The sequence below is a fragment of the Microplitis demolitor genome, chromosome 2 (assembly GCF_026212275.2).
Source record: "Microplitis demolitor isolate Queensland-Clemson2020A chromosome 2, iyMicDemo2.1a, whole genome shotgun sequence".
Taxonomy (NCBI): Eukaryota; Metazoa; Arthropoda; class Insecta; order Hymenoptera; family Braconidae; genus Microplitis; species Microplitis demolitor.
In genome coordinates this window covers 17,756,782-17,783,771 of record NC_068546.1, presented here as the reverse complement: position 1 = coordinate 17,783,771, position 26,990 = coordinate 17,756,782, and the positions used below count along the sequence as shown (strand labels likewise).

The following is a 26,990-nucleotide window of genomic DNA, read 5'->3' as shown; positions in this document are numbered from 1 at the left end:
TAGGGCTAGAAAAAATTCTTAACGCGAAAAACTTTTTCTCGTCTTAAGAAAATTGTCCTTTTCAATTCATAATGCAAAAAATTTCTTAGGGCAAGTAATAATTTTTTTAGGGCGAGTAAAAATTTTTCGCGCCAAGAAATCTTTTTTTTCTGTGTACTCTGGAGAAATGTATAAAACTAACAAAAAAAAAAATTTAATCAATTTATTCACAAAATAATCTCAATTATAATTTTTTATTTGTTTTTGAATAAGAACAAGTAAGGTTGGAGGTCTAGTACCCGATTAGGGAATTACTCGATCACTTCATGTATTCGTACATCTATATTTAGTCAAATTTAGTAGATATAGATTTACAAATACGTGTGATCGAATACTAGTTCCCTGATCAGATACTGGGTCTTTTACCTTAGATAAAAGTATAATTTAATTTAATCCTACTAGAATTGGGTACCACAAATGTCACGGTATTTTTTAATTTAAAAAGTTCTCTGTACAGATTTAAAATTCCTAAGTAGCCAATCTTGATACTTTCTAACTTTATAATAAATTCAAGTTTTTCCTTAAAAACAAACAGATTATCGACTTAAATTTATACGAAAGCAGCGGATGCTCAGCTTGGTTAATTGAGTTTTTTGACTAGTACTATACGTTCAGTTTAAAAAATTTTTTATAAATAAATTATTTTTTAAAATAATTAACATTAAACTAAACGTACAAAATATTTATCTTTATCAAAACATTTAATTAAATTTGACGTTTCAATTAATCTCATAGATACGGGTAAATATGCATCAATAGCTCTATATTTATTTTTCAAATAAATTTCTAATGTTGAAATATATTCACCAATCATATGTGTGCTAATGTCTTCCAATGAATGAAAAAGATCCAATACTATATTTAAGATATACCCTAAATAAGTAGTTGAATAATACCGTAAATATTTATTTTCATAAGCGATGATATGTAAAGTTTGAATGTTTAGTAATTCTTTATCGTTTACTAACAAAAATGATCCAACAGATAATGGAAATAATTGATCGACATTAAAATCAGTTAGACGATTATAAGTTAATTGTTCTTCAGTTTCTTTAGATAATTGAGTCGCAACAAATAATTGGATATTATTATTATCATTATTGTTATTATTGTTTACAACATCATCTCTGTTATCATTATTTTCTACAGATTTTAATTCATTTAAATAATCTAACAGATTTAGTACTTGATCATGAACTGAATCGCCGTTTATGTCGTAAAATTGTAAACGTATTACTTGCGACATTTTAAATGAGCTATTTATTTATCACAATTGCTTCTAAAGAAAGCTATTAAAATAATTATTTTTTATTTTCAATTATGTTTATTAAAATTAATTTTAAAAATTTTTATAATATATGACAATAATAAATTTATGGTAAAAAAAAAAAAACTCACCTACAAAAATTGTGATTCATGTTAATAATTTCTTAATTATTAATATTATTTTATAATTAATAAATATGAATATTTAATTTTAAGATTAAAGTTTTTGATAATTATCAAATTTAAATAATAATTTGTCACCATTTTATGACTTTTTGTTTAATATTAAATTTTTTTACTTCATATATTGCATTTACGTTTTTGTAACAAGTCGGAGCACGTCTGGCTTTTCTTTTCACGTATTTTTTAAAAATAATAATAAATATATCGATATAACAGATATTAACTTTATCGACCTTGTATTTAAAAATTTTCAAATCTTTTACTTAAATAATAAAAGATTTAAAAATCTGTTATTGTTTTTAAATGTATTGTTAGTATTATCAAAATTATTTAGAATCAACTATAGAATCATTAAGATATTAAAATATGAATAAATGTATTCATTAATTACAAAATAAAAAATAAATATTTAAAATTCGCGCCTTTTTTGTATGTATCTTCTCCAGATAATTTATGTTCATATTATCTTGCCGAAACTTTCACAATCATCTTAACAAATATTATCTGATAAATAAGTATAATAATAAATAGAAAAAAAAAGAGAGAAACGATAAGACTTTCACTGTTAATTTTATCAAAGAATCGATCAAATTTGACAACCAGAATAAAAAAAATTCATAGCTCTCCAATTAACCTTAATCTATTATTATTACTATTGTATATAAAAATAATATACATTATACATAAATATATTTATGTTTTTATATAAATTAATATTTAAACAGACTAACTGTCATCAACATGGTGAGTGAATAATTTAAACTTAGAAAATTTGAATAATTAAAAATGTATGATAATTTTTAAAAAAATATATGAGATAACTAATTTGAATAATAATATCTTTAAAGGATGATGCAGCTGCATTACAGAGATTAGAGCAATTGATGACTGAGTTTTTTTCAAATGGTGCCACAAATGAACGTATACGTACAATTGAACAAAGTTTGCATGAATTTACAGCACAAATAAATTCATGGAGACCTTGTTTACATTTTTTATCATCAACAAACAACCATTATGTCAGTATGTTTGCATTATCAACACTTGAGGTAATTATTTGAGTAATACTTAGCTCACAACCAACAAATATATTTTTAGTAAATAATATATAATTAATTTAATGAATAAATTAATACCTTCATTATTATTTAATTAATTAGACAACAATTGGAAGAAGATGGCCAATTTTACTGTGGGAAGATAGAGCATTAATTAGATCAACACTTTATACTTTATCACTTGAACATAGTGTAGCACCATTTGTTAGAAATAAAATAGTTAAGTTAGTTGTTGATATTGCCAAACACGACTGGCCACATTTTTATCCTGATTTTTTTTCAAATATTTTACAGGTTCGTTTTTAATAATAACAAAATAATCATTATTAATTCATAATTATTTATTACTTTATTTTATCAGTTATTAGGACATAAACAAACACGATTATTAGGTTTGATATATTTAAGAACAGCATCTGAAGAATTAGCAACACCTAGAGAAGATTTACCTATCCAACGAAAGACTGAATTATTACGTTTATTAAGTTCACAAGTGTCAGTAACACTTGAAGCATTGACAGGTAAATTTTTTAATATATCAAGTATTAAATAATATTTATCAAAACTTTTTTTTTAGTACTTCTGTGTGAAACAACAAAAATGCAAAATCGTTCAGGTACAATGACACCACCACCGTCACCAACTGGAGGTCAAAATGTACCTCCACAGGCTGTACTTGATGTTGATGGTCTTTCTATTGGTTGTAGTGAAATTTGTATTGTGACATTGGAAGTACTTGCCCATTTATTTAGTTGGATTGTACCTACTGATTATATTTCTATAAATTTACTTGATGCCATATTTACATGTGCCAAATATCATGATTCTATGGTAATTTAACTTGATAAATAAATATATTAATTCGTTGATTAGTATTCTGGTAAATATTTATGGATTTTTTGTTTAGAATGGTAAACAAATTGAAATGGTCATACAAGCAATGACAACAATTAATGAATTGTTATATCGACCATGTTCTCCAAGTATAACGGATACATTACTTTTACAAATATTTAATAATGCTGTGACTTTATTTCAAATAATGGAACGTTTAGATTCTATTGATGAAAGGTAATTTTAATTTAAAATTTATTGTTTATTTACTGCGAGCCATTTTTCCTAACAGTTACCCAAAAGTACTTGAAATTTAAATTCTAGCTAAGCCATTAGAAATACAACAAAAATATATCATATCAATTTTGTAATAAATTTAATTCTCTACAAACAAAAATCCTTATAAACTTTAACATAAATCCAATAATTAAAAAGTTATCAATTTTTTAAATTATCATCCAGAATTAAATAAAAATTCTTTGAAAATAATAAAATTTTTTTTTTACAGTTATATTGATAAGACAACAGAATTTTTACAATTGTTTGTAACAAATCATTTAAAGCGCGTGGAGTCATGTCCTAAATTTCCAATAAATACATTACTTGAAGTATTATATCATCATACATTTAATCAATGCACAACAATACACGCCTATCTCCGTAGTCTCGAAGTGTGGAACTCATTACTTGAGTCCACTCAATCTAAATACGCATCCGTAGGTCTAGCTCTTGCAGAACGTGTCCTCCAGAAAATAAGTTTTAAGCACGAAGCCCGGAGTCTAAAAGATTTAGATACTGAGACACTTGATGAAAACGAAGAAACAGAATGGCAGCATTTTCTACGATGTAATATTGAGTGTTTAGCTAAAATAGCTGAAATATCACCAATCGAAATTTTCACACTCTTATACCGATCATGGCGCGCCGACTTGACAATTTATGGCGAGCTAGGAATCGCATTAACAAATAATCACGTTATAATATTAAATGAATCAGAAGCAACAAAAGTACATGCACATTTACGTGATTTAGCCTCAATAACTCAAGCATTAGCCCGTCTCTATTCATTATTTTTATCTGAACAGCCAACAGATAATAACAATACAACTAACGATGACATAAATACATTAATTGAAGAATTAATAACTCAAACTCTTGATGCGTGTGGATTTGCACGTGATAATAAATTGTATCATGCTGCATTGCAGCCACCAGCATTAGTTATTGATTTAATTGAAATTCATTCACAGTTACTAGCATCATTGCAAGCGTGGTCACACTGGATCTGTAAACGTACAGATAAATTAAAAGACGAATTATGCCAACGCTGTATACAATCTTGTATATGGATATTTAATTTACATATTAATGATAGTAATTTATTGCCACCGTCAAACTTATTACACTCATCAGTGCATTTATTTCAAACAATAACAGCAATATTGCGTCCAAATTTATGGGAACAAACTGCATTCCGTGATTTATTATGTGTAAATAATTATCCTTATCTTAAATCAGATACTATTAAAGTATTAAGACGTGGACTAATAAATGGTATTGTGCTAGTTAATGGTGATAATGCTGTAAGACAACGTCTTTTGACAACATTTATTCATACAATGTCTGAATCACTTGGTCAGTGTGGACAAATAATTCCTAATGATATTAATATATCAACGGCTATTATTCCATTGAAACAATTACTTGAAGATTGTTGTTCTCTATCAATGAATATTAAAAAATTACTGTACCAATGTTTGGAAGATACTATTAATCGTATATTAGAATTATTACCACATTTAATTAGATCACAGACAACATGTGAGATAATAATGAATTTTTTACACGCAATGTTTTTAGTTTTACAGCAACAATTGGGTGTTGATTTCACCCAAAATGCTGTACAAGGAATGTTAAATATTTATACTAATGAAAACATAACTGCTGGTCCGGCATTAGATCAATTACTTGAAATATTAATACTCGTTGTATCAGCACCGAGTAATGCATTTAAAGCTTTTGTACCTTCTGTTATTAATTTATGCTTGAGACAAGTTTGGCCTGCTGTTAATAATGATTTAAATAATTATATAGATACTACTTTAGTGTTACTCAAATTATTTAATAGGTAATTTATTTATTAACAAATTTATTATTTATTTATGTAATTAATTATTCAATTATTCTTTTTTTTTTTTTAGTATTTTATTGCATAGATGGCAATATTTTTATAATGTATCAATTGCACGTACATTTGGTCATAGTGAAGCTGAAGAAGTTGTTGATAATAAAGAAGAACTTGTTACTATTTTAGAAATATTTGGACAAGCACTACTACAACCTGATGTTAATATATTTCGTCAGAGTTTACAGAGTTTAGAGCAATTGAATACCAGGTGGAGGTTGTATCAGAGAGAAATTTTTAAAAATCATTTACTTGAACGTTTTTTAATGGCATTATTTACCGTATTAATACAAAAGTAAGTACTTATTATTTTTATTTTATTTATTTATTTATTATTAAATGGTCTGCTATCACTAAAAAAAAATAATTACAAGAAATAAAACTGCATGATTTGGTTTTAAGACGGATATGTAATTATCTTTGTTCAAATTTTTCTTTCAAACAAAAATTTGAAACAAAATATAAAAAACGAGGCTCAAAACATTACTCTATAGTCTAGCAACCTATGGAATTATTATTAAAAAATTTTCAATTGTTTGAGAGAAAAACGTTGAAAAAGTTTCTATTTACTGTACAAGTGCAACAAAGATATTATCCTTCTTTACTTGAGAGCGATAGAGTAAAAAAGCCCAGACTCCTCTTAAATAAAACTTTATTTTTTAAAAAATTATACTCTAATTATTTTTACTGACCTCGGTTCGATTTAAAATATCTAGACCGTCAGATCAGTTATTGAAAACTATAATTATAATTCAAATAAGACTTAAAATTTATTTAAAATTCGAATGTAAGTTAATTACTATTTGAATTGTAATTATAATTTTTAGTAACTGATCTAACGGTTTATGAAATCTAAACTGAAATAAACTAAAATAAAAGACCCAGTACCCGATCACTTCATGTATTTGTATATATATATATTTAGCATAGTTTAGTAAATATATATATACAAATATGTGGAGTAATCGAGGACTAATTCCCTGATCGGGTACTAGGTATTTTACCTTAATTATATACTATTTTAATTAAATCATAAATAATGAATTTAAAAAAAAAAACTTTTTTCAGATCGCATAACTTACTAGCAGATGAAATAGCAACAGCAATCCATAATTTAGCATCTGTAAATATAACATGGTTTTTTAATAATTTTTTAATGACATTTTTGGCAAATTGTGAGTGTCTTGATGACACACAGCGATCAACTTTGCTTAATAATTTCGATAAGTCGACTGTAAGTATTAACTACTCAATTTATTTATCTATTATTTTATACCTGAATAACTTTCTTATTTTTTTTTTTCTTTTTATTAGGATCAACCAACATTGACAAGATCTGTGCTACGATTCGTATCTGATCTGCGATGTTATCAAATGTGTCAACCAGTGTAAATAAAATTCCAAGATTTTTAAAATTTTTATTAATTTTTTCATATTTTAACTTAATAAATACGTGAAACACTGCCGTACTTTTATAATGCGAATGAACTTGTTTAAAATAAAAAAAAAATAAATTAAGATTTGATTAAGCGAAAACAAAAAAAAAACAAACAAAACATAATAATTTATCTTTGAATTATTTGTCAGACAATCATTGGTAGAAAATACGATAAGAGTTACCCTCACTGATAACAAAAATATATATATAAATATAAATTTAATTAATAGCCTTTTGAATACAACTGAAGTAATTCTTTAAAAATCAAATACTCAACTTTTAAGTTTATAATAACAATAATTTCTATATACTCAGTTACTTATATCATTATATTATAGATGCCATGTTATATAAATTAATTATAAATTTAAATACAAAAATGTCTAATCAAACACGCACTCTTGTTACTGATTCAAAATATAATTTTCTCAAGCAATTAGGATTGACTACCGAGAACCCGGGTCTTTTTGACGGTCGTTGGGGAGGTTCCGGCAAAGTAAGTAATATTTATAATTAATTAATTAATTTATTTATTATTTATTTATATATTTATTTAACAGATAATTGAATCAATATCACCAGCAAGTGGTAAAGTAATAGCTAAAGTACGGGAGTCAACACCACAGGAAGCAATAAATGCTGTTACAGAAGCACGTAAAGCTTGGCCATACTGGTCATCATTACCCGCGCCAGCACGTGGTGAAATTATCCGACAAATAGGTGATGAATTGCGTCGTAATTTAAACCCACTTGGACAATTGGTGTCATTGGAAATGGGTAAAATATTAGCTGAAGGAATTGGTGAAGTTCAAGAGTATATTGACATTTGTGATTATGCTGTTGGTTTATCACGAATGTTGCCTGGTTACATATTTCCATCTGAACGTAAAGATCATGCATTACTTGAAAAATGGAATCCTGTTGGTGTTGTTGGTGTTATAACAGCATTTAATTTTCCTATTGCAGTTAATTTAATTATTTTTTATTACATATGTAGTCTATTAATTTTATTAATTGGTGGAGTAGTTGGTAATTAATTATTTATTTAAATCAATAAAAGGTTTATGGGTGGAATAGTGCGATTGCTATGGTATGTGGTGATGCTATTGTATGGAAAGGTTCACCTACAACACCATTGGTATCAATAGCAACTACTAGAATAATAGCAAATGTTCTTGAACGTAATGGAATACCAGCATCAATAGCATCTTTAGTAACTGGTGGTGCTGATGTAGGTAAAGTTTTGGTTAATGATAAAAGATTACCATTGATATCTTTTACTGGAAGCACTGCTGTTGGATGTCAAGTTGCGGTTAAAGTTCAGGAAAGATTCGGAAAATCGTTATTGGAATTAGGTGGCAATAATGCGTTAATAGGTAAATTATATTAATTACACAGTACTGTATTACCAAGGTGGTAACAAAGCGGGAATATCGGGAATTATCAGGGAATTTCGAAAAGTATCCGGGAATTGTAACAATCAAAAATTTTAATAAATTTCAATAGTACACGCCACAAAAATTAAAAGATATTTAAAAAATTGCAAATTTTTAAGTGATTTTCTACAGGCTGTACTCGAAAGAAAATGGTCATGCAACAAAAACAAAAAAGAAAAATTGTGGCTTTAAGTGTCTAGTTTTCTGATTTAATCTTGAAATTTTTTTTATTACGCACCGTCCCGGAGGAATCCTAAGAAAACCATCGAAAAAGAAATTTTCCAAATTTTTGCTCGTCGTAAAAACGGTCTTTGGGTTTCAATAAATTTTTTTCGATAATTATGATTGATTTTTGATTGCTCCGGAACCGTGAAAATGAAAAAATTTCAAGTCCAGATCAGAAAACTAGGCACTTGAAGCTACAATTTGTCTTTTTGGTTTTTGTTGTAAGACCATTTTCTATCGAGTTACAACCTGTTGAAAATTACTTAAGAATTTGGAATTTTTATAAGATCCCTTAATTTTTGTGACTAGTGTATTTTGAATTTATTTTAATCATAAACTTTCTTATTAAAAATTTTCACTTACATATTTTTAACATCGAATAATCAAAAGTAAGCCATATTAATTTATTTTGACTTTTTTTTTATAGTTTCTTGCGTGATTTAATCATCAAATTTAATTATTGACAATGAAAATATAATCAAAACTTTAAATATCTTAATGATACAAATAAAATTTTTGAATCAGGGAACAATGTATAAAACTCTAAAATGTGAAAAGTTTTACTGGAAATCCGTGAAATATCAGGGAATTTTGAAATCATTTCTTTGAGGCCACCCCGTTATTATACACTTATCCAAAAAATTGAAGGAACAAGAAAATTTTATAAACTCTTCAGTGATTTTTAGAAGGCTGTATTTTTAGGAAATGTGATTATATCGAAAAAGTAAAACAAGCAAATTGAAGTTTGAAATCTCTAGTTTGAAGATCTTCCAGAAAAATAATTTTTTGAGCCACGGTTTTTGCGGAATCATAAGAAATAGCTCAAGACAAAATTTTTCTAAATTTTTTGGTTTTGTTTTTTGGGTCTACGGGGCCGGGAAAATTTTTTTCAGAAAAATCAATTCATGGCTCGCTTAGAATATTTATTCAGCTACAATTTGATTTTTTTGTTTCTCTGTATGACCATTTTTTACTCATATCAACCTTCAAATGAAAAAGGATCTTTTTGTCTTTGATTATCGATATCTCAGCAACTAACGGTCGCACAGTAATTTTAAGGGCAGCTTTAGAAACTTGAATAAAATCCCCCAAGTCTCATTCTCGATTAAAAAAAAAAAATTGTTTTGATCCTTAATATCAATTTAGAAATCCTACAAAAAATGGACGTTTTATGGTTTTTTAGTTAATCAACGGCTGCTTAAGAATATTGATGGAAAGGGTAATGTTGCTAGGTGATTTTACAGCTTAATGTACCCCCAAAAGCCCTGGAACTTTTCAAATAGATACATTGAACCGTTTGTCCGGGCGGATTGCTCAAAGTTTTCCAAAACAGTTAAAGGAACAAGTTCGTTCCCTAATTTGTTTAATCATTACTAAAATGAAAAAATTAATTTTTTTCGAATTTTCTTTCGCTTTTGCGTTATTCAGTATATGTAAGGTGAAGAGAAAAAAAAAAAAAAAAAAAAAAAAAAACCTTTCCGTCCATATTCTCAAAGCAGCGGTTGATAAACTAAAAAACCATAGAAAGCCCATTTTTTGTAGGTTTTTCAAATTAATATTAAGGATGAAAACAATTTTTTTTTTTTAAATCGAGAATGAAGTTTGTGGGGGATTTAATTAAGTTTCTAAAGCTGCTCTCAAAATTACTGTGCGACCATTAGTTGCTGAGATATCGATAATCAAAAACAAAAAGATCCTTTTTTATTTGAAGGCGATATCTCAGCAGTAAATTGTCGTACAAAGAAAGAAAAAAAGCAAATTGTAGCTGAATAAATTTCCTACACAAGCCATAAATTGATTTTTTTGAAAAAAATTTTTCCGACCCCGTAGGCTCAGAAACAAAATCAAAAAATTTAGAAAAATTTTGTCTCGAGTTATTTCTTATAAGAATAAATGGATACATATATTTCATATATGATTCCGCGAACACCGTGGCTCAAAAAATTATTTTGCTGTAAGATCTTCAAACTAGAGATTTCAAGCTCCCATTTGGATTTTATACTTTTTGGATACGATCATTTTTCACAAAAATACAGCCTTCTAAAAATCACTAAAAAATTTATAAAATTTTCTTGTTCTTTTAATTCTTTGGATAAGTGTATAATTATTAATTTATTTAATAATTTAATTTACGTAATGATTAATATTAAAGTTGCTAATGACGCTGATTTGGAAATGGCTGTCAGAGCTGCGGTATTTTCATGCGTCGGCACCGCTGGGCAAAGATGCACAACAACAAGACGTTTGATATTAGATTCTAAAATAAAAAATGAATTTGTCAATAGACTACGCACTGCATTTAAAAGTATTCTGGAAAGAATCGGAGATCCTTTGGAAGATGCGACACTTTATGGTCCTCTACATACCCAACAAGCCGTCGATGCTTTTAAAGTTATTATTTTTATTAATAATTATAAATAATTAATTTTTTTTTATTGTTTTAAATGTATATAAACATGTTTATAGATAACCGTTGCAAAAGCTGTAGCAAATGGCGGGAAAATTGAATTCGGCGGTAAACAAATAAGTCGCCCAGGTTTTTATGTCGAGCCAACAATTATTTCAGGACTTCCATCTGATGATGAAACCGTACAAAAAGAAACTTTCGCGCCCATTGTATACATTCTAGAATCAAATTCAATTGAAGATGCTATCATGCAAAATAATAACGTTGAACAGGGTCTCAGTAGTTCATTATTCACTAAAAATTTATCAAACGTATTTCGGGTAATGTAAAAAATTTATTTATTATTAATATTATTATTTTTATTATTTATTTACTTATTAAAGTATTAATATTATTATTTAATAATATTTTTAGTGGATAGGTCCACATGGATCTGATTGTGGAATAGTTAATGTTAACATTGGAACAAGTGGAGCTGAAATTGGTGGAGCATTTGGAGGTGAAAAAGCAACTGGAGGTGGTCGTGAAAGTGGTAGTGACTCATGGAAATCATACATGCGTCGTTCAACGGTAACGATCAATTATGGTAATGAATTACCACTTGCCCAAGGAATTAAATTTGAATAATACAATATAAAATAACAATATTATTATTTGTTATGAGTTTATAGAAAAACGTATAAAATCTACTTGTATATCAACAGAACTTTTTTTATGAAACTTATATGCTTGAGGTAAATCGTATCTCAGTTCAGCAACAACTTTTGCCTCACAATTAAATTCTTTAGCTTTTTTTAAAATATACTTTCTTGTTGACGTCTTGTGCAATGAATACACTGTGTTTAGTGATAATTTCGTAGCTATTTCCAAAAATTCCATATCTATTCCAGCGTTATTTTTAGTACCAAATGGAGGATTCATTATTACTGTATCGAATGCTTTTTCAAATTTCCCTATTAATTATTAAATAAAGTTTTTTAAATAAATTAATAAATATGCTAATGATATGTATATTTACTATTAATTGCTTTTTTTAAATACCTGGTAAATACTTAAGAATATCACACTGCACAGCTTCAACTGATAATTCAATGTCCTGACAATTTCTTGATAAAATTTCAAGAGCGTCTGTGTCTATTTCAAAACCAACGACGTAATCAGCACCAAGCATTCGTGCTCCAAGAGATAACACACCACAACCCGTACCTAAATCAGCTACAGATTTACCTTCAATGTCATTAAATTGTGTTTGGGCAGTATAGAGTAAGTGTGCGCCAATATGAGCACTTGTTGAGTATTGTTCTAAATGTACTTTAGGACTTTCAAATCCATCTAATTGTTGTAAATATTGTTCCAATTCTTTCAAACGCATTGACGCCATATTAGTTATTTATATTTTATTATTTTGTATCAAATCGTGGTAATACGGGAAGTATTAAATTTCCAAATGATGAATCTTGTGTTACAAAGTAACCAAATGATGCAGCATGAGCATTATGTAGCGCTGCACGTTGACTTGCATTCATTGTTACTCCATCATTTGTTGGTGTTGCCTTGAAAAATTAAATAAATATTATTACTATTATTATAAAAATTAATTAACATTCATCATTTTTCTTATTTCAAATTTTTAATTACTACATTAGATGCTGATGACGTCGGCGGTGTATTTAAGGATGTACCGAGTGTTGGTGCAACACCTTGCTTTAATAACATCTGTTTTTTTAACTGCAATTCTTCCAATATTTTTCTATTTTGTAATTCTAAAAAAATTAATGTACGTTTATTTTATTAATTAAATTTTTATCAAAAATTTTATGAAAACAATTAAATTACCTCGTGAATTAGGTTGTGAAAAAGCCATCAAATCATTTAATTAAATAGTATAGGTTATAATCCCAAAGAAATTAATTTTTATTTTTTTATGATAAAAAAAAATAATTAAATTAATCAAAATTATTTTTACATTGATTATCAGTTGATAAAAGATGACAGCATTGAAAAATACATTAATAGTTAATTTAATCTACGATAAATTAATTTTTTTTCTCTCGTTAACGTGTTTACGCGGTTTTGAGTTGTTTGAAAAAATTCTCCAGTCTTGGCGCCATTTTGTCACTAAATTATTTAAAATAGATGCGCATGCGTCAGAATTTCCTTTATTATTAATTTTATAATTAATATGTTTTTATTATTGTCATTATTTATTATGAAAATTCCTAATTAATTAATCAATTAATAATTATTAACAAAATAATTCGCAATCTATCCATTAATAAATTTACGCGGCAATATTTGAAACAAAAATTTTATCTCTAGCTCGTCATTTAAAAAAAAAAAGTTTGTGCGCATGCGCGAAAGTTAAGCGCCGTCTCGTGGGAATATTTACAGTTTAGTCTGATCTCAGAAGTGGCCCCGAATGGTTGATTGACATTGGTTTTGTTTTTCTTCATCGTTTCATTTACTATAGATATATATAATAACCATCATAAACCAGTACTGTGTCTGTGTATAATTTATAAATTTAACTACAACCCTCATTCGTCATTATTAACGTAAGTGTTTTATTAATAATAGCCAAATAACCTGCTATCAATAATAATAATTAAATGTCATCGTTAAAAAAACACACATACTCGTAAGCTATTTCAACAACCAGACGTGACGGTTCGTAGCAAAATGGCCGTGCGCAATTTTACAACAAACTATTTAATATTTTATTCTCTGAACACAACATATTTTTTAAAATATTTATCAATTATCGATCCTCACATATTTACTTAATTATAAACAATACTTAATTTATTCAAGTACTATTAACATATTCTTACTCATTTTTTTTTTTATTCATTAAGATAGTTCACACGTTGTAATGAGTGATTGATTTTTCTTGATATTGCTCCCGTCAGATAGGATTTTAAATAAATAATTAAACTCTATTTAAATAAAGTTAATTAAATAATTATCTGACATATTTTTTAAAATAATTAATTGATTAATTATTCATTCAAGTCATTAAATTAAATATATATTTAGTTTTACTCACTTATATTTATATTATTTTTAAATTAACATTTATTTCAAATAGACTAGAGTTAATGACAAATATATAAATAGACATATACTTATGTATGCATATATATTGGAGTATATGTAATTAAATAATGTATAAAAGCCGGGTAATATTAAATATATGAAGCCGGTTAGTTTCTATGTATATCTATATATATGTGAATTAACTTGTAGGGAATATCGATTAAATGGTACACATAATCGCGAAAAAAAAAACACTTTGCGACGTCGCAAATGCTGTCTTTCTCTTTTTACTGACGTCGATTGTCAAGGTCTTATCCTTAAAGTCCCTAAAAAATAAAGTTTATATAATATAAAAATATATTATTATCAATTACATTATGTCGTTTAATGAACAATTAATAAATAAATAATTATTTACAGAAGATGCTGATGGCGATTTATTAAAAGCGAGCCGACTGATTAGTGTCTGGACTTGCTTATTATTTTTTAAATATATATTTAAAATAATAAAAAAAATTAGTGTGGAATAAGCTGAGTTTATCACAAGGATCATGAAAATGGTGTTGTCACAACGGCAGAGGGAGGAGTTGTAAGTATTCTTATTTTTCTAATTCATATATTTATTTATTTATTTAGTTAATAAATTAATTAATTCAATAATTTATTCATTTTTTTTATTGCAAAAATTTTAATTTGAAATAATTGTTTTAATTTGTTTGTAATGACAATTAAAAATAGTAGATAATAAAAATATTTAAATTATTTGAAATTTAAAATTCGAGGGTTATAAGTGTATAATTTTAGCGAGACATTAATATGTAGGCGAGGAAGACAGCGAAGATGAGGACAAGGGTGAATGAGAGTGTATCTTTATTGAGCAAGCGCAAACTGTGCGATCGATACGGAAAACTAGAGTTACGTGCATAGACGATGTGTTTATAGAGAGCGATAGACAGAGAAAGCGCTAGGAAGAACTGGAGAAAAGTCACAATAATATTTAAAGCCAGAGAGCGATGGAGACTTTTTTTTTTCATTTAGAGAAAGAGGGTTATATTAAAAAAGGAGAGCAATCATGCATATTGATTAATAAAAATATATATTTTATACTTTTATATTCTCGGTTACTTGTTAGTTTGAAACCAAAATTGCGTCATTTTCCTCTTATGACACTTGACTCGTTTTTTTTTCATCTCTTATTAAATATTTTATATTTAAGCACAGATATTTTTTTTTTGTTTATATGATTAGAATAATTTATTTATGGTTCTAGTCATATATCATTTTGTATTATCAATGCGCAATTTTTCGATCTTTTTTAGTCCTCGTAATTATGTGTAATGATCAAATCAGATTATAAATATTTTTGACGATAGCTCATTATTGCTCAGTAATGAGCCTATTAATTGGCACATTTTTCTTGTAAACTAAAATAAATATTAAATTGTATAGAATTTTTTGACGTCTGCTTAATTAAAAGTAAATATTTTTTGTGAACAAAGAAAATTTTCCTCATAATCAAATACTTTCTTAATTTTGTCTGTTTAAATATTTTAAATTTTTACTATTTTATGAAGGGAATGACGTGATTTTTTTTTTTTTTAAGTGACCTTTGAACTTTTAATTTTCTATAAAAAAATTTTTAATTATTAAACTCTTTTGCAAATACATTTACTTTCGACAATATGATTAAATGCGTCACGTTTTAAATAAAATTGTTCATAATAACAATATTTAAAAATAATATTAAATTAAAAAAAAAAGTTGAAGTATTTAAATAATTGTAATTAATCCATAACAATATATTGCTTTGAATTCTTTTACTTCCATCAAATAAATATTTATTTTAATTTATATTTAATACATAATTTCGATTGATTATATAAGTTATATATTCTAAATGATTTATATTTATATTAATAAAAAATTTCTCTAATGTAATAAAAAATGAACGAACTTTACAACAACAATTGATCATTATAAATTAAAGTTTAAAGTACTTACTATAAAATGATGATGCCTTTCATCCTGTTATATATATATATATATATATATATATATATATATATATATATATATATATATATATATATATATATATATATATATATATATATATATATATATATATATATATATATATTTAAAAAGAGAGAGATACGTATTCTTGATGTTTTTCTATTCTCAAACTCCTTTCAAGTATCATTATCTGAAACAAAAGGCCACAATCTACCCTCACGTTTTTATTTGCGCATCCGACACGCCTGTGACGAAATTACTCTAGCCTAGTCTAGTACATACTTTAACAACACCATAAATAATATAAGAAGTCAGGTGTAACAGTTATGTTATTACTCTTAAAGACACATACAAATATGTTTATTAAAAATATTTTCTCACGTATCTATATGACTTACAACCTTATTATATTTTTTATCAGTTGAAAAAAAAAAATTGTATATTAAATATTTATTGTGACCTATTTATAGTTAATTATTTTTTAAATAATAATACAAAATAAATGAATATTAAATTAATTAAATTTATTTTAGAAATAAGGCGATCGCAGACTATTTAAGTACTAATGGCTATCAAGATGCTCTGGAAGCATTCAAAAAAGAAGCTGATATGCCAGGTGAAGTTGAACGCAAATACGGTGGATTGCTTGAGAAAAAATGGACATCCGTTATACGACTACAGAAAAAGGTAAATATTTTATTATTATTGTTGTTGTTATGGTTTTTTAAATTTTTAATTACTGTAAAATATAAAAATAAAAAAATTTTAACAAGTATAATGTTAAATAATTATTGTACGTGTGAAATTCACATAATAATAATGATGATCGTGATGATGATGATGATGATGATGATGATGATGATGATGATGATGATGATGATGATGATAATAATAAATGTAAATTACAGGTAATGGAATTAGAGTCTAAGCTGTCTGAAGCCGAGAAAGAATTCATAGAGGGTGCACCTACACGAGGAAAACGTTCGTCAACAGAATGGATTCCCAGGCCACCTGAGAAACATTGTTTAACTGGTCACAGAGCGCCAATAAATCGAGTTATTTTTCATCCTGTATTCAGTCTTATTGTATCAGCAAGTGAAGATGCAACGATTAAAGTAATTTTATTAATATTTTTATTCTGGCGGTCAGTTTTACTGGATACTTAATGTGACATATAATTTTTTTTACTTTAAATTAAAATTTTAGCTTAACTATTGAAGGCATAGAAAAAATGTATCAGTACAATTATTTAGGAAATTTCATTCTCTATAAGAAAGATATTTATTATTTTTTACGTACACTCAATAGTTTAGACTCTAGAAATTTTCAGTTACTATTAAAAATAAAGTTTTGTTAAAAATACCACTTTAATATCGTAAAAAAATTAAAATTCTGGCTTAACTATTAAAGATATCATAAAAGTGTACGAGTACAATTTTGTAGGAAATTAAATTCTCTACAAATAAGTCATTACCCATTTTTATTTAAATCCATTAGTTTAGAAAACTAACACGTAAAACATTATGGCCTCCAGCAGCTTGATAATTGAATAATAAAAATAATAAATTTGTTTTAATCTACTTTTTAATTTTTTTCAATAAGGTATGGGATTTTGAAAGTGGAGAATTCGAACGTACCCTGAAGGGTCATACAGACAGTGTGCAAGATGTGGCATTCGATGCATCAGGAAAATTACTGGTGTCATGCAGCGCAGATATGTCTATAAAGATATGGGACTTTCACCAGTCGTTTGCATGCGTTAAAACAATGCACGGTCATGACCATAATGTCAATTCAGTTGTATTTGTACCACAGGGTGATTTTGTAGTGAGTGCCTCACGGGATAAAACCATTAAAATATGGGAAGTTGCTACGGGCTATTGCGTTAAAACATTGACTGGGCACAGAGAATGGGTTAGAATGGCAAGGGTCAGTCCTTGTGGTGAATTAATTGCCAGTTGTTCTAATGATCAGACTGTAAGAGTGTGGCACATGGCTACTAAAGAAACCAAAGTATTTATTTTTAATATTGATAATTAATTTATATTTTAATTATTATCGTATTATTAATTGGATATAATTTATTTATTACAGGTCGAATTACGTGACCATGATCATGTTGTAGAGTGCATTGCTTGGGCACCAGAAAGTGCGAGAGCGGCAATAAATGCCGCCGCTGGTGCTGACAATAAAGGAGCCCACGAAGGCCCATTTTTAGCCTCAGGATCCCGTGACAAGTCGATTCGCGTATGGGATGTCAGTGTTGGTGTTTGTCTATTTGTACTACTTGGTCATGACAATTGGGTGCGCGGTATCGTCTTCCATCCTGGTGGCAAATTTATTGTCAGTGTGTCTGATGACAAGACAATGAGAGTTTGGGATACACGTAATAAACGTGCTATGAAAACGCTTGAAGCACATGTTCATTTTTGCACTTCTATCGGTAAGTTTTATTAATTATTTATTTTAATTATTCATTTCAGGGTTACAGTACCAATAAAACATCCTCATTATTTTTTTAAGCTATTTTCAGTTTTGTAAATAAAATAAACGAGTTTTTAATCAGATTTGATGTTTATATGTATATTTAATTTAAATTGGGGTTAAAAAAAATTTATCTAATCCTATAAATGATCACTAGAATACGATAAGCCCTAGTAATTGGTCAGCACATACCCTCAATACCCGATCAAGCAAAAATATATACGTATAAACTATGAAAGGCACATAGGGTAAAAATACCATTTGAGGCCACTGCTCCATTTTTGGACATTTAAGACTTTTTTTTAATTAATGAAAAAGTATGAAAAAAATTTTCTTTGTAATTGCATATTTTACAAATTATTTTATTTTAATTTTTCTAATATCTAAAACCGACCCTAAAGTGGTCAAAGATGATACCTCTACCCTATATATTTATATACAGGGCTGCCCAATTTCAAAACTCAATAAAAGTTTTATAAAAATTGAATTTTTTTTATAATCATATTAATTTTGTTAAACCAAGTAAGTACATTTAGTGCTAGCGGCTAAACTAAAATATGTTTTATTGATTTTATGACAAATTTTATTTTTGTCAGTTACTAAATTTTAAAATTGGATATCATTATAGATTGTTAGAGAGAAGATAACTTTTAATTATTGTACAAATTTTATTTGCATTTCTATCTGACAACCACGTTAAAATTAATTGTTTCTATTAAGCTTATATTTAAGTAACGGTTAGTTATTAAATTTAACATGTTTACAATTAAATTTTCATGACATCTGCTTTGAAACTTGAACTTTCAATGCTTGTTTAGGCAATTAAAACAAACTAATTTCAGATTAGTACCGTGACAACTGTGGTGTATGCTAAAATTTAAAATTCAATAAGCGAAATGGGGAAAATAGGAAAACAAAATGAAAAGTCAAAAATCCACTGGATCTAGATTTCTGAAAGGTTTCGCATAGGCAGCTACCCCCAATTATCCGTTGACACGCTTAAGCAGTCAAATTAAAAAAAATTTTTTTTTATTTTCGTTGCGCGAAAAATGTTCCAATCTTCAGGTACACGATAAAAGTAATTTTTCACCATATTTACACCGAAAGTTTCAGTCCTGCCCTGTTTAGAGGGAAGAAAGTCGTTCTTTTTTTTTTTTTTATCAGAAGACAAATGATAAAAATTAGAGCATGCGCTATTTTACCCACAAAAAAAAGCAAAAATTTAAACTTTCAGGTGCAGATCTGGTGAAAAATTGTATACAATTACCACGGAGGTAGGACGTCCCAATCCACCTTCGGCTCAAGTAAGCAATTATACACGTGGGTTGGAATGTCGTACTTTCCTTCTTTGGCGTATAATGTACTTTGTTACAAATTTTAGACCTCAATTATTTTTTTAATATCAAAATAACTGACAGCTTCAGACGTTAAAAGTCGCAGTATCAATGCAGGTAATAATGGAAAATACAGATGTCAGCCTTCATTCTCAACCCGGGCAGTCACCTTGACCCTAATTTAAAAGCGTCTTATTCATCCTTTGCATTTTATAGTTGATGCTTGCATTACATTAGGTATTGTTCAGTATTATGTAATGAAACGAGAGTTCTATATTTTAATCTTTTACGTACATTTATAAACAATAATATTCAATTGTCTATAATTTATTAGCTTGAAAAATAAATTGATAAATGTTTAAAAATACACAAAACACGTGTCATATTTTACAGATGTATATTTAAGCGAGTACACGCACGTTCATGACTGCCGTTTAAGAAAAATATATATTCTTTTTCTAAATATTTAATTACGCATTAAATTTAAATGCAGAAATAATTATTATGTTAATTATTGTCTTCATCAAAAATTTTTTACCTATAAATTTTATACAATATATATTGGAGTCGTAAAATTCAATTATTTCTTTTGATTATTTAATAAATAATTGGTATTGCTACCTTATAGTAATTATTAATAATTAATAAATATTAAATAATAAATTATTTTACAGATTTTCACAAAAGCCATCCTTATGTGGTAACTGGTAGCGTAGATCAGACAGTGAAAATTTGGGAATGTCGCTAGTCACCGAATTTTCGATATTTATTATTAAATATTTTTATTTAAAAAAAAAAAATTTTTCTTTATACATAAATATCGAAAATAAACTAAATAAAAGTTTAAGTAAATAAAACCGAGGCGAGGAAGACGAAGATGCAGATGCGCTTGTGGATGTAACGTGAATGAATATTTAATAAAGGCAACGAGAGAAAGATTAAACAAGTTAACGGCCGAATGAGTAAGCTAATTACATACAACAGCTATCGTACATACTATTACTATTATTAAAAAAAAAATAATAACAATAATACATGATAAACATATTATTAAGGCTCTTTAATTTATAATCAAATATAATCTACAATATATTATTTAATGGTAATTTAACAATTTAAAAATTAATAATTAAACTGGAATAAAGTTAAAAAAAAATTCGATCGCGGGGAGGACGCGCGTTCTTGCCCTAAGCTTTGGCATAATTTTTTTTTTTATTTATTTATTTTTTTTTTTTTTTTTTAAATTGAAAACCTTTCATTTATTTTTTATTTTTAAACATTACGCGACGATCCTGTGTACATATATACATATGCATATATATACTAACTAACAATCTTAAAAAAATCCATCAGAATTTTTTTTTAATCTACTGATAATTATATTATTTTTCATTTTAATAAAATTACTGCTCAAGAATATACTTATGAACGATAAATTTAAAAATATTTATTTATATATATCTACATTTTTTTTTTTAATTTTAAATTTAATTCGTCGCGAGAACATTGACTGTATGACGTTGACGTGAGATTTTTTTAACGTCCTCCTCATGCTTCTTACGACCTTAAAACGCTAAATTAATTAATTAATTATTTAATTAAATAATATAAAACCCAAAACTGTAGTGGTATAATCATGAGCTTTTATTATTAATTTTTATTAACATTTAAAATTTATTAATTGAAATATAAAATTTTTTAAATACGGTGAGACGTCACGCGAGTCAAAAAAAAAAATTTTTTTTTTATTAATTAACTAATTTGATCAATAATTAATATTTGTAATTTGTATATTCAAATAATGCGTCACTGATAATTAAAGGCTTGACGTCCATCGAGATTAATAAATTAAAAGTTTATCCAACGTAGAAATTGATAGAAAAAAAAAGTTTACTAAATAAATAATGAGATTTAAAATACAATGAAAATGAAAAAATAAAACATAATATGCACTGCAAGAAAAATAAAATAATCGTAATAATAAATAATTTGAAAAGACCTTAGTACCTTGTAGTCATTTTTAAAATGAATTTAAAACAAAAATATTAATTAATGAGTTTATTAAATAATAAACAGGTTTACATTAGTTCCATGTTCAAATAATTGAATTAACTTTAGATTGTTAGTTTAATAATGAAGACAGTGAAGTAGAACAAAAATAATAATTTAAAAAAAAAAACACATATTTGACAGATAAATAAAATTAATTTTAATCAATTATTTTATTTATAATTATTTTATAATTTATGACACGTGCAATTTTATTCAAGTCACTTCGTGTCTTTTTCTACTTCTTCATTCGTTTAAGGTTGATTTATTTGTTGATATTAATATTATTTTCTTATTTGTAGAATACATTTAAAAATATTGAATACAGAAAATTATAATTATGAATAGTACATTTTTTTTAATAATTATTATTGTTGTTAATCAATATTGATCTGTTTTCCTGACTCGCGAGGCACCACTTAACAATTAAATGAAACTTGACATGATTTTTCCTCATTTTAAAATGAAATAAAATGAATCATTAAAAATAAAAGAAAATATTTATTTTAATGTCAAACTACTCATTATTATTTTTATTTTAAATAATATTTATAATTTTAATGAGAATTTCTAATTGTGCCAGACGATTATTGCAATAAAAATACATTTTATTAACAGTATTTCAGGATATTTTATCAGATACATTATTATTATTTTTTTTTTTTTTCAAACTCGATAACGTACATAGAGACGAAAATTTTAATTTAAAATTTTGTTGTCAAATTTTAATTGTTTTAATTAATAAAATTTTAATTTTTCATACTTCATCATTTGATCTTACAGCTAAATTTTTTTATTAGGTTATTTTTAAACCATTTTAAAACCTTTATATGATAAAACGCAAATCATTTATTTTTATAACAATAATTATTATTAATTAGTATGATTTATTATTTATCACTTATCAAGATTTTAGATTAATTAAATTATTTTAAAATATATATGTAGACACATTTAAAGTGTATGAAACCAACGAAATTTATTTTGCGAAAATAAAACAAATCCATTTAAAATTTATAGATATAAAATAACGGGTCCAATATAAGAGACTCAAAAAATTGTGAATTTTTTATGGGTGTGAATGTAGCAGACATGAGACAATTTATAAATTTTAAATAAATAAATAAGTTACTTAAAATAATGAAATTGAAAAAGATGCGCGTACTAATTTTTCGATTATTTAAATACGCATTTATTCATTTTTATTCTACTTAAATTTTATTTATTTGTCCCAAAATTTAACAAACTGCTAATTGTGAGCTGCATTCACACTCATAATTTTCTAGGTTTATTTTTTAAATAATTAGTAATTACAATTAAAAATTATTATTGATGTCTAAAGCATAAATCTTACCTATCAAAAGGTAAAAAAAGAATTTATTTCATCGATAATTATGTAGTAAAGTTTGGTACCCTGATGACATCCAGTGAGCATATAAATTAATTATCATGCGCACTGTAAAATACACTGGTTAATATCATGTATATTCTTACGTACTTTGCAATTGTAGAAGTAACTAGTAAAATTGTGATGCACAAAAAATGTCCTTTGATCGGTAATAAACCTTAGTAATTTTTATCAGATAATTATCAACGTTTTCAAAATTATTGATATTTTTTAGACGGTTCTCCTTCTACAAGCCAATTTTGATAGTTATTTATTTTGATTCGTCTGTCTATTTCTTTTTTCCAATTTATCCATCTAATTGTCAACATGTCCGACTATATATTTCTCAAGACCTGTATTCTTTTTTATTATCTAATTTTTTAATCACCCATATTTAAATTTAGGTAATTAAGGTCGTTCTCAGGCAGTGCACCCACTTTTTAAATATATTCACTGACTTTCAATTTAATAGCTGTATTAAAATTTTGATAATTAATCAAAAAAAAGTTGAATCGTTAATTAAAAAAAGGGTAACGCAGTTACAATTTCGTCGAAACATAGATTTTAAAAAAATTTTTTTACCGTTGATGTCAATTAGGAGACAAACGAAATTTTGAAAATAAATTTCAGTAAAACTTCTAATTGATAACAACTGTGATTAATTTAAAAAAAAAATGTATACCTCGGCGAAATTGTAACTGCGTTGTCCTTTTTTTCAATTAATGCTTTCATTTTTATTTAAATTAATAAATTTAAATTTTGATACTATTAACGCAGTTTAAGGTCGTTGAATATTTTTAAAAAGTGAGAGGTACTGCCTGAGAATGCTCTTAATCGTTATTTGAAAAAAAAGAAAAAAATTATTTTCTTATTTTAAATTATAGACAGTAAAGAGTTAATGATTGTAATGGTGATAAATGTTGAATAGGATCGTATATGTTTATTTTATTTAAATATTAAATCTTCAAAATTTTTAGTAATAACAGTATATAAGTATATTTAAATATAAATATAAATATAAGTATATATTTTAAAAGAAATAAAAAAAAATTAAATTGAATTGTAGATGCTTTCATTAGAGTACAGAACGTTTTTCAATATCGCTTCATTGCGGCAATCAACTTAATAATACATTAGTATTATTATATTAATTAATTATTGACTATTGATTACTATTCGATGATGAAATTAGTATTAATCCAGCAATTGTGCCAATAAAAATTTCTGGAAATCTATTTATCACGCTACTATATTTTATCATTTATTTTTATTTGAAAGTTAACAGTAAGATACCCGCTCAATACCATTAGTCGCCTACTTTAACTGTTTAAGGCGTTTTTTTATAATTTTTATAAAAAAAAATTACAACTCAAAATATTATTATTGATAAATAATTATTTGTGAATTTACATATATTAAAATATGATGTATCAAATTATTTTATAATAGATTATAAATTTAAATTAAATGACTGTTTTCAAAATCGCGCTCAGCCGGGCATTTTTTACGTTAACGTTCATTCGTTAGATTAAATTTAGGTTACGTTAAATTTTTTAAGAATTGTTATAACTAATTTTAATTTTAATTGTTTTCTAGTGTATAGCCACAATTACTACCTTTTACACATTTGCCTTTATATCGAAAACTGCTTTACTTCTCCTCCTCTGCCTTCCGTTGTGCGGCTATGGCCCGCCTTGTGCTTATACTGTACTGCATCATTACGGTGATGCCCTGCAACCTCCCTTGTGCAATGGAGGTGCAGTGGCTAGGGAAACCACAGAGAAAACCTAGCCAGTACAGTTCGGTTTGAGTGAAAAGCTCCAGTGATCGATAAAATTCCCATTTTACCGATCACTAGATCTTCATCCCGCGCCTAGCGATCAGAGACCTTCGTTCGAACCCGACGTATGGCTAAACGGTCACCCAGCCACGTAGTGATCATGCTCGATGCTACTTAACTTCGGTGATCGCCCGAACCACGCGCGTGCCGAACGGCTGCCTCAGTCGCCTCATTGTTATAACTATATCTTAGTAAATACATTTTTAAAATTCATGAAATTTTATATTATCAAAGAATAAAGTAGTATAATTTATAAATTATTTTCCAAATCAATAAACTTATCATAGTCTAATTGATATTGTCTTTGAGCGACTATAGGGCCATGTGTTGATCGAGTAATGGTACATCACAACTTTCAGTGAACGAGTATGGGATTACTCAAGGACCTTATTTAAAAAATTAAGAATTATTAATTATCAACATTTATTCTCCAAACTAAAATTTTATTCTAATACTTAAAACTAAAAAAAAATAACTATAAAAAAAAAATATGGTTTTACATTTTATTTATTAATTTGTATTGAATGATTTAATCTCACTTCAATGAAAAGTGAGCGGGTATAGGGACTTTTACCTTAATTTATTTTTTAATTATGTTTAATAATTATCTAAACAACAGCAGTAAGTAAATTTTATTTATTATAATCATACAATTGTATATAAATTTATTTTTATTTAATGTAATTAATTATTCAATTAGAAACTAATGTCCATTGGTAAATTTATATTTTCGTTAGCTTTTTGTTCATCACGGTTTTTATTATTGTAACGAATCCATAAATAAGTTAAATATCGCAGTATGCCTTTACGTGTTTCATTGTTGTAAATATCTTTTAATTTTATTGAATTGTTTGAAGTATCCGGAGCATTCGTGTCCATTGTTGTTTGCATTTTATTATTATTTGTTGATATTCTAAAATAACCGATCAATTTTTAAATCTTCCTTATCTAATAAATAATAATTAATTTATAATTATAAATTCAATAAAGGAAATAAATAGTATCTTATACATCATGTGTCATCGGTATAATACTCTATTATGTCACTAGAGCATAAGTGGCAAACACGCGGATTGGGATATCATACCTTTCTCCATGGTTTGAATACAATTTTTCACCAGATCTGTACCTGAAAATTTCAATTTTTGCCTCTGCGGGAAGAATGACGTATGTTCTGATCATTTTTTTTTCTCATTAAAGAAAAGAACGACTTTCTTCCCTCTAAACAGGGCTGGAATTTAAACTCTCGGTGCAGGTATGGTTTAAAATAGTTTTATTATTTTTTAAAAAAACTTATACTTTATAAAATTGGATACTTTATTTAATACTATATTCACTTATAAAACTTAACTTGATAAAAAAAAGTCATCTTTGGTGTAATGTCGTATCAATTAATAGAGATATCTAAGGTTATCAAATTTAGCTGAAGTTTTCTTGATTTACACATGCTCATAAGGTGATAGATTAGTTATTGACTTGAATTATTGAGTATTTAGGAATATGTTCCTCCCATTTCACTCGAATTCAGCGGTTTAAAAGAAAAGTGAGTGTTTTAATATATATTAAACCACTCTTTCGACTAATCAAAAAGGATTGTATTTTAATATAAAATTTTATTAGGTTGACTTGAGCGGGTTAGCAGCGTAGTCTTCTGCATGAGTTACATAAGAGTAAATTTTATTACTAGTACTTAAAATTATTATTTTTGATACGTCTTAATATTTTAAATAATAATTCAAAATTTTTTCGGCATTAAGAACCCTAAAAAATAAA

At 26.5% G+C, this 26,990-nt stretch overlaps 6 protein-coding genes across 6 annotated transcripts in view; 3 read left to right on the top strand and 3 right to left on the bottom strand.

Annotated features, from left to right (window-relative positions):
* Window positions 1–210: 210 nt before the first annotated feature.
* LOC103568679 (uncharacterized) lies at window positions 211–1,314 on the bottom strand. Its single transcript, NM_001414885.1, has one exon. It carries the CDS (start codon window positions 1,283–1,285, stop codon window positions 701–703), a length of 585 nt encoding a protein of 194 aa, NP_001401814.1. The 5' UTR covers window positions 1,286–1,314; the 3' UTR covers window positions 211–700.
* A 686-nt stretch (window positions 1,315–2,000) lies between these two features.
* On the top strand, window positions 2,001–7,098 carry LOC103568682 (exportin-6). Its single transcript, XM_053743031.1, has 10 exons — window positions 2,001–2,232; window positions 2,337–2,537; window positions 2,649–2,840; window positions 2,908–3,067; window positions 3,124–3,377; window positions 3,454–3,617; window positions 3,889–5,508; window positions 5,582–5,860; window positions 6,634–6,799; window positions 6,880–7,098. The coding sequence occupies exons 1-10, from the start codon at window positions 2,230–2,232 to the stop codon at window positions 6,955–6,957; spliced, it is 3,117 nt and encodes a 1,038-aa protein (XP_053599006.1). The 5' UTR covers window positions 2,001–2,229; the 3' UTR covers window positions 6,958–7,098.
* A 152-nt stretch (window positions 7,099–7,250) lies between these two features.
* On the top strand, window positions 7,251–11,698 carry LOC103568681 (putative aldehyde dehydrogenase family 7 member A1 homolog). The gene is made up of 6 exons (XM_008545637.3): window positions 7,251–7,499; window positions 7,564–7,968; window positions 8,064–8,379; window positions 10,817–11,055; window positions 11,131–11,391; window positions 11,486–11,698. The coding sequence occupies exons 1-6, from the start codon at window positions 7,347–7,349 to the stop codon at window positions 11,696–11,698; spliced, it is 1,587 nt and encodes a 528-aa protein (XP_008543859.1). The 5' UTR covers window positions 7,251–7,346.
* Window positions 11,685–13,169, bottom strand: LOC103579339 (rRNA N6-adenosine-methyltransferase METTL5). The gene is given in 5 exon segments (XM_008560735.3): window positions 11,685–12,024; window positions 12,113–12,476; window positions 12,478–12,624; window positions 12,710–12,834; window positions 12,908–13,169. Coding segments are annotated over 5 exon segments (960 nt in total). The 5' UTR covers window positions 12,936–13,169; the 3' UTR covers window positions 11,685–11,728.
* A 305-nt stretch (window positions 13,170–13,474) lies between these two features.
* On the top strand, window positions 13,475–22,601 carry LOC103568683 (lissencephaly-1 homolog). Its single transcript, XM_053743179.1, has 7 exons — window positions 13,475–13,626; window positions 14,528–14,696; window positions 16,657–16,810; window positions 17,032–17,238; window positions 17,726–18,136; window positions 18,218–18,566; window positions 20,616–22,601. The coding sequence occupies exons 2-7, from the start codon at window positions 14,659–14,661 to the stop codon at window positions 20,687–20,689; spliced, it is 1,233 nt and encodes a 410-aa protein (XP_053599154.1). The 5' UTR covers window positions 13,475–13,626; window positions 14,528–14,658; the 3' UTR covers window positions 20,690–22,601.
* Window positions 22,602–25,712: 3,111 nt separating this feature from the next.
* The window catches only part of LOC103568686 (kelch domain-containing protein 10 homolog), a 29,170-nt gene continuing 27,892 nt past the window's right edge, over window positions 25,713–26,990 (bottom strand). The window contains exon 4 of the mRNA XM_053736887.1: window positions 25,713–26,978. Within this exon, the coding sequence (XP_053592862.1) occupies window positions 26,970–26,978 (9 nt within the window). The 3' untranslated portion in view covers window positions 25,713–26,969. The remainder of the gene's footprint in view (window positions 26,979–26,990) is intronic.

Excerpts from the sequence above, each read along its gene's own strand:
- LOC103568682 (XM_053743031.1), top strand. Across the intron at positions 2,538-2,648 it reads TTGCATTATCAACACTTGAG|ACAACAATTGGAAGAAGATG; the intron begins GTAATTATTTGA and ends TTAATTAATTAG. Across the intron at positions 6,800-6,879 it reads ATAATTTCGATAAGTCGACT|GATCAACCAACATTGACAAG; the intron begins GTAAGTATTAAC and ends TCTTTTTATTAG.
- LOC103568679 (NM_001414885.1), bottom strand. The coding sequence starts at position 1,285 with ATGTCGCAAGTAATACGTTTACAATTTTACGACATAAACGGCGATTCA.
- LOC103568681 (XM_008545637.3), top strand. The coding sequence starts at position 7,347 with ATGTTATATAAATTAATTATAAATTTAAATACAAAAATGTCTAATCAA. Across the intron at positions 11,056-11,130 it reads AAGCCGTCGATGCTTTTAAA|ATAACCGTTGCAAAAGCTGT; the intron begins GTTATTATTTTT and ends ACATGTTTATAG. Across the intron at positions 11,392-11,485 it reads ATTTATCAAACGTATTTCGG|TGGATAGGTCCACATGGATC; the intron begins GTAATGTAAAAA and ends TAATATTTTTAG.
- LOC103568683 (XM_053743179.1), top strand. The coding sequence starts at position 14,659 with ATGAAAATGGTGTTGTCACAACGGCAGAGGGAGGAGTT. Across the intron at positions 17,239-17,725 it reads GTGAAGATGCAACGATTAAA|GTATGGGATTTTGAAAGTGG; the intron begins GTAATTTTATTA and ends TTTTTCAATAAG. Across the intron at positions 18,137-18,217 it reads TGGCTACTAAAGAAACCAAA|GTCGAATTACGTGACCATGA; the intron begins GTATTTATTTTT and ends TATTTATTACAG.